Consider the following 6,691-nt stretch of genomic DNA (forward strand, 5'->3'; position numbering starts at 1 on the left):
ATCTATAAAATATGCAATCTAGAAAATAATTATAGAAAATATTTTTTAAATTGCACTACAAAATAATAAAAAAATTGTTCATCAACCTAACATATTTTTGACAAATAAATTAGTACACATATAACTTTAATTAAATAAGATTCATTAAATACAATGTGTTTCTCTAAGATATAGAATTAATTTATACATAACTCATTTTCTTGTACAATTTCTTTCAATCAAAATGAGAAAAAAACGAAGAATAGTTTTATTATTGTTATTACAAATTTTGTAGAACAAAATAATTTGTAATATCAAATTATGCCTTAAGCTATCAAATTCTTACCAAACAAGAAATAATTTAAGTCAAGATATAACTTTAGATATCAACCAAACATAAATAATTTAAATTGACCTAACTTGGAATAACCAAGTTAGACCTCATTAACTATAGTTCACAACCAAACATTAATATATTTCCGTTTCAACGGCCATAATACTGATGAATAGATTTATACGGCACCCTGCTATACTTTTTTACCAACTCCTTTGAATTGTTTCTCAAATAATAGGTAACTTCAAAGTTTATGTCACTTCAATACTTCTCATCACCATTTCATGATTTCAAGGAGGGATCCGATTACATTATTTTTTGGTGACACCGAATTACACTCTCTATTTTCAAAATTTACAAAGTTCAAACAGTCGATCCAAACCGTTCAACTTGTTGGATATGTTAAAATGTGCTTGCAGATCAAATTTTACATTTTTTGGAATTTTTTTACTATTTATTAAGTATTTAACAAAATCGCTATATTCAGACCGTTGAATTTTTATACCCATCTTAATAAATAGTAAAAAAAATTCAGAAAAAATGTAAAATTTGATCTGCAAGCACATTTTAATATATCCAACAAGTTGAACGGTTTGAATCGACTGTTCAGACTTTATAAACATAGAGTGTAATCTAATGTCACCAAAAAAGATTGTAATCGGATCCCTCCTCAATTTCAAGAACACTTGCTTGAACATATAACTATAAAAATAAACATCATGCTTGATATCGGGGATTTTATAGAATATATTATTTTAAAAAAATAAACACAACACAAAAATGAAAAAAAGAAGAAGAAGAAAAGTACTTTATGCCAACATCCAAGATCAACGGGCCACATCAACATTACAAGCAAAATAAAATAAACCCAATAAATTATATGAATTTATCCTCGCAATTATGTTCAGAGCTAGTTCTCAAACTCTTCTTCAAAAAACAGGCTTGTCAGCTAAGGTCTTCGGTAATCGGTACCCACGGCATGTATGCTCCATCATGACACAAATTCTGAGCACAGAGAAGAAATACAGCTTCAAATTTGATTGATCTGAACTAAAATCATAAATCCATCTGCATACATTTTTAAAACGGCGAAGATTGCTTTCTGAATGTATTACTACTTTGGCTTTTTCATGAGTAAATAATGGTTTATAAATGAAACAACACGAGACAAGATGGTGCTGTATAGGACCATCAAATAATGATCTGTCATAATCAGGGTTCTAAATAGTGCGGTATAGTGTTTTCAAACTATAAAAGTTATGGTGCTATCGGCGCTATATATAGCGGCGCAATATGAACATAGCGCCGTTTTTTTAACCATTCTACTATAGCGCGATAAACGCTATATAAATCTTTGGCCATAATAGGTCACTAAAATAATCAAGTCACTTGATGACTCATCAGTAGTAAGTAAACTTGTACATCCATTCCATATTGAATTAATCATATTGTAATGTACAAATAAGATAAGATGTTAGAGGGCTTTTCTTTTAATTAGTCAATGAAGAGCCTGCTATATACATTATGGGGGTTAATTTTACAGTACCCAAAGCTTTTTACTCTAAACTATATGAAAAATCATGTATAAATCCATAAATTTTGAAAATTAATGGGATCAATTGTCCTCCATTCAATTGGAGTGGATCCACGTACCCCTGGCTAAGAGAAACTTCGAGTACCTCTAACCAGAAGAAGAATTTACGCAATAGGTTCAGTCTCTCATACTTGTTTGCTTCAGAGATCTGGATTGCCAGGTCTACAAGTTCAAAAGAAAGAGAAAGGTGTATCGTATAATCACTAATATTAATAGATACCGAAATACCTATTTTGTCACGTCCCTGGTGCACACGGGTCAGGTTCGACCCGGATGGATGTCGTGAAGGGAAAGAAGAAGAAACGGGCTGGGTGGTCAGGGCCCACTTCATTCATACTACCCGCATCACAGGAAAGGGATGCGCTGCTGGAAATTGGGTCCCGAGATGTCAGTATTTGAGAGTAGAGTGTAGGTAACAACTGGAGAGAATTGGAGGCAACTTATTGAAGAGTTGTACGCCAAATCAAATTAAGCCAATTAAGGGCAGATTTGTAATACAAACATGATTAGAAGGAATTAGTAACCAATTTCTGTTATTTTTATATCTCTACCATTGCCTATAAAAGACCTTGAAGTGTATGTACTCAGTTCATGAAATGAAATAAGATTTTCTAGGTTTCTACCTATCCATTTTCTCTACTGTTTTTTACTGGTATCTTAGATTCAATTCTTTGAAATTGAATCAAATTGCTTGATCTTGTGTTCAATTCACGATCTCTGTTGCTTCGCTACATCTTGGACGTAGCATATTTAAATTAAAAAAGATACAAGTGCAGAATTGAATTTTTGCAAGGTACAGGCCTTGAAGTGCATTTTGCCGAATAAGTCAAGTCTTAGAAGGTTTCAAATAAATTAATTAAAGTCTTAAGCAACTTGAGCAACAAAGAGATCATAAAGGGTGTCGGAACAGGTAGGTAGTAAATTGTAACATATTGCTGCTGACTTGTACCAATTACCTCTACTGATTAATTCCATTTATATATAACCCAAGTGTATAAATTAAGCCCAGAGTAACCCTCTTTCTTCTGACTGATAGTAATGAATTCATGGCAAATTGCTGAATTATGTACAACAGAGGCCCGGTGCTATGCATCGATTTACCATAAAATGTTCAACTATATGTATAATAAGACAGAGAGTGGTAACAAACAATCACTCGAAAGATTCAGTTTGGCAGGTACATACATCAAAGTTACCGGAACAGTACAACACCTGCCACAGTTAACAAGTGAACTATTAGGCTTTGTACAATTTGAAACGGCAGTGAATCATTTTATAACCTGACTAGTTATTGCTATCTAAATGCTCCATCCAACAAAAAGAAGTATCAAAAACAAAAGGTTGCCTGATAAATTGCAGCGGTGGCATCATTACATTCATTATTCCAATAACTACAATATTTTATCCAAAATAACAAACTGTGTTTTCACATCAACAATTTCCATTATTAAACATTGAACAGGCACTTTCTGCTTTGAGGCTAGATTGAAATTAAATTAAGAGACATGAGCAGATCCGATGCTAGGGTGAACTTTATATGACAGCCAAGTGTCAATAAACATGTTCTCACTAGGAAAAATTCGAAATCCAACAGAGAGAATTTAGCAGAGATCCACTTCTCAAAGTCTCAATAAAATGTTATAGGAGGGTTAATATAATTTACCAGGGTAGTAGTCCAGATAGGATTGGCCGGCTTCATGGGTGTGGTACCGTTTTGACATGTTGCGCAAGTTTCGGTGCTTCATCACCGATTTTCTACGGATCGCTTCATTCATTAGAGCCTCATACTCACGCTGGTCAAATGGCTCTCTCAGCAATGCTGTCAGCTTTTCATCAAAGGATCGCAGCTCGGCTGAAATCACAGCCAAATCATTCTTTTCTCCCTGATAACATTTAAAAAATAGAAATCTTATCAGCATTGTGCTCTTCTTGTATATTTGGAATTTTCTCATAGAAGCTCTACAATCTCAGAATGCAATGTAAAATCCAATAAAAAAAAGAATGCAATGTAACAAAATAATATGTAGTAAGTCCAGTGTACTGGTACAGAGGAAAGAATAATAAAATAAATAGAGGCATGTTTATCCATATAACAAAAGTAAAGTACCAAATAAAGAGAAGGTAACAATGTAGATAAACTCATAAGATAACATCTTACATTGGAGCCAAAAGCACCATTATAAGGTGTTAAGAACTAATTAGGATTAGGGACTAATAATAGCCTCAGATTATACCATTACGGTATTTTATTCATCATAGGCTAGTATGAGCATTAAAGGGAGCAACTAAAGTCAATAAAGTTACTCAACCTTTATACCTCATTTTTTCCAAAAAGTTACCGTTATGTTCCAACAGCTCTTTGTACATCACAGCTATAAAAGCTCACTGTAAAAATCAACGATATACAGTTGTTCATTTCTCAATTCATTGTCTCATTTATTTCCATCACTGTTCCGCAAAACCAACATGGTATCAGAGCACTGATCCATCAGTAAAACAATCAAGAGCCTCAAAGAGGCCACCAAAGAGCTGTGCAGAAAATACTGACACAGTCACCCAAAAACAAACTCCAAAGACTGTTTCAATTCAGCACCCATATCAGAAAAACTGAGTTTCATCAATATGTCTCAACAATTTGATAATTCCAAACTCACATCCATAACCCTCAACGGCAGCAAAAACTACATCCCATGGTCCAGATCAGTAACCATAGGTATCAGTGGCAGAGGCAAACTGGGCTTTGTCACTGGTACTAAGAAAAAACCAGTGGCAGCTAAACCACTGGAGCCAACTGCCGAAGAAACAGAAAAAATTGAGGAATGGCAACAGACAGACCACATGGTCATGTCTTGGATAATCAACACAATGGAGTCCCAAATTGCCCAACCATTCATGTATGCCGACTCATCAAAAGAGGTATGGGAGAAAGCAAAAAAACGATTCGGGCAACAACGTAATTTTGCTCACATATTCAATCTCAAGCAAGAATTAGCACAAATCAAGCAAACAACCCAGACAAATTCACAACTTGTAACCGAAATCACCACAAAATGGGAGGAACTCAAAATATACCTCCCACCAACAGATGATCCCGATGAAATACAAAAAAGAGCCGATCAAGATCTGATATTTACTTATCTGGGGTGCCTTGATTCGAGTTATGAAGCAATCCGGTCACAAATTCTTCTCACAACCGAAATGCCATCATTTGATGAAGTGGTGGCAACAATTGATCGAGAGGAATCTAGACGACTCCTAATGAACCCGCAAGAACCCCAAACTTCTGAAAACAAAGCCTTCAAAGCACAAACTCAACCCACTCAAAACCCTCAGGTGGAAATGAGAGGAGATCCAGCCCTCAGGTGCGATCACTGCAAGAAAGAAGGACATCGGCGGGAGGGATGCTGGTTCCTCTACCCTCATCTCCGACCTAATCGCAGGGGGAACGGGGGTTTCAACAAAGGGGGAGAGAAGAGACAGTGGGAAGGTCGCGATGAGAAGAAGGAGAAGAGGGGATTTGTGGCATCGGCGACTCAATTTGAGTCGGGCTCAAGTCAGGAGAACGGGTCGAACCAAACCGACTCAACCACATCTACTTCGGATCCTATGAGGCAGTTGCTTGAGTCTCTATCTGTGCTGCTAAGGAATAATAGCAAAAATTCTGGTATGGCAACACACTTAATTCATAGTTTAAATTCAACAAATTGGATCTTAGACTCGGGTGCAACTGACCACATGACCGGTAATAAGACCTTGTTAAAAATTTTTAAGGAATGCACAAATGACAAGTATGTTACCGTAGCAAATGGTGATAAAATGCAAATCAAAGGGATAGGTACAATTAACATTTTTTCCAAAGAATTACCAAATGTGTTATATCTAGAAAATTGTTCATCGAACTTGTTATCCATTAGTAAAATCACAACCGAATTGGAATGTGAAGCTATTTTTACATCTAAGAGTGTGATTTTTCAGGAATGGATAACGAAGAGAGTGATTGGTAAAGGAGTTTTAGAGAATGGACTTTATATGTTGAGTCAAGAAAAAATTAGTCTAAGTGCCAAGAGACAAGATGATCTAAGCACTCTTTGGCATAGACAAATTGGGCATCCTTCCGACAAAATCTTAAAATGTATTTTTAATTTTTCAAAGATAGATTGTAGTAATTGTGAGGTGTGTAAATTAGGAAAACATACTAGACTACCATTTTATTCTTCAAGTTGTAAGAGTGAAAAACCTTTTGAATTAATTCACTCGGATGTATGGGGACCGGCACCCATAGAATCATTTAATGGTAACAAATATTTTGTTCTCTTTATTGATGATTTTACTCGCACAACTTGGTTGTACTTAATGAAAAATAAAAGTGAAGTTTTTTCACATTTTCAAGAATTTTACAATTTCGTAGAAAATCAATTTAATGCAAAAATTAAAGTATTTAGAACCGACAATGGAACGGAATTTGTAAATCAAAATTTTTCAAATTTCTTTAAACAAAAAGGAATTTTGCATCAAACTACTTGTGTATATACACCCGAACAAAATGGAGTGTCGGAAAGGAAAAATCGCCATCTTCTAGAGATGACACGAGTTTTATTATTTCAAAATAATGTTCCTAAGAAATTTTGGTCGGATGCCGTTCTTACCTCAACATATCTAATAAATAGATTACCAAGTGCTATACTAGAGTATAAAAGTCCATTAGAACTCCTTTATCAAAGAAAAATCAAGATAAACCATTTGAGAGTATTTGGTTGTACTTGTTTTGTACACAAACAAAGACA

General features: G+C 34.8%; 1 protein-coding gene across 1 annotated transcript; it reads right to left on the minus strand.

Annotated features, from left to right (window-relative positions):
• Positions 1-901: 901 nt before the first annotated feature.
• LOC144568099 (uncharacterized) lies at positions 902-5,330 on the minus strand. The gene is made up of 7 exons (XM_078318329.1): positions 5,219-5,330; positions 4,593-4,698; positions 4,370-4,436; positions 4,066-4,101; positions 3,571-3,790; positions 1,993-2,069; positions 902-1,318 (listed from the first exon to the last, which is right to left on the minus strand). Exons 1-7 carry the CDS (start codon positions 5,328-5,330, stop codon positions 1,259-1,261), a joined length of 678 nt encoding a protein of 225 aa, XP_078174455.1. The 3' UTR covers positions 902-1,258.
• Between the last annotated feature and the right edge of the window lie 1,361 nt (positions 5,331-6,691).

This window comes from Carex rostrata, chromosome 17 (genome assembly GCF_964058835.1).
Source record: "Carex rostrata chromosome 17, lpCarRost1.2, whole genome shotgun sequence".
NCBI classification, from domain to species: domain Eukaryota; kingdom Viridiplantae; phylum Streptophyta; class Magnoliopsida; order Poales; family Cyperaceae; genus Carex; species Carex rostrata.

Excerpts from the sequence above, each read along its gene's own strand:
- LOC144568099 (XM_078318329.1), bottom strand. The coding sequence starts at position 5,330 with ATGAGGGTAGAGGAACCAGCATCCCTCCCGCCGATGTCCTTCTTTCTT. Across the intron at positions 2,070-3,570 it reads CTATCTGGACTACTACCCTG|ACCTGGCAATCCAGATCTCT; the intron begins GTAAATTATATT and ends TTGAACTTGTAG. Across the intron at positions 1,319-1,992 it reads AATTCTTCTTCTGGTTAGAG|AATTTGTGTCATGATGGAGC; the intron begins GTACTCGAAGTT and ends CTCTGTGCTCAG.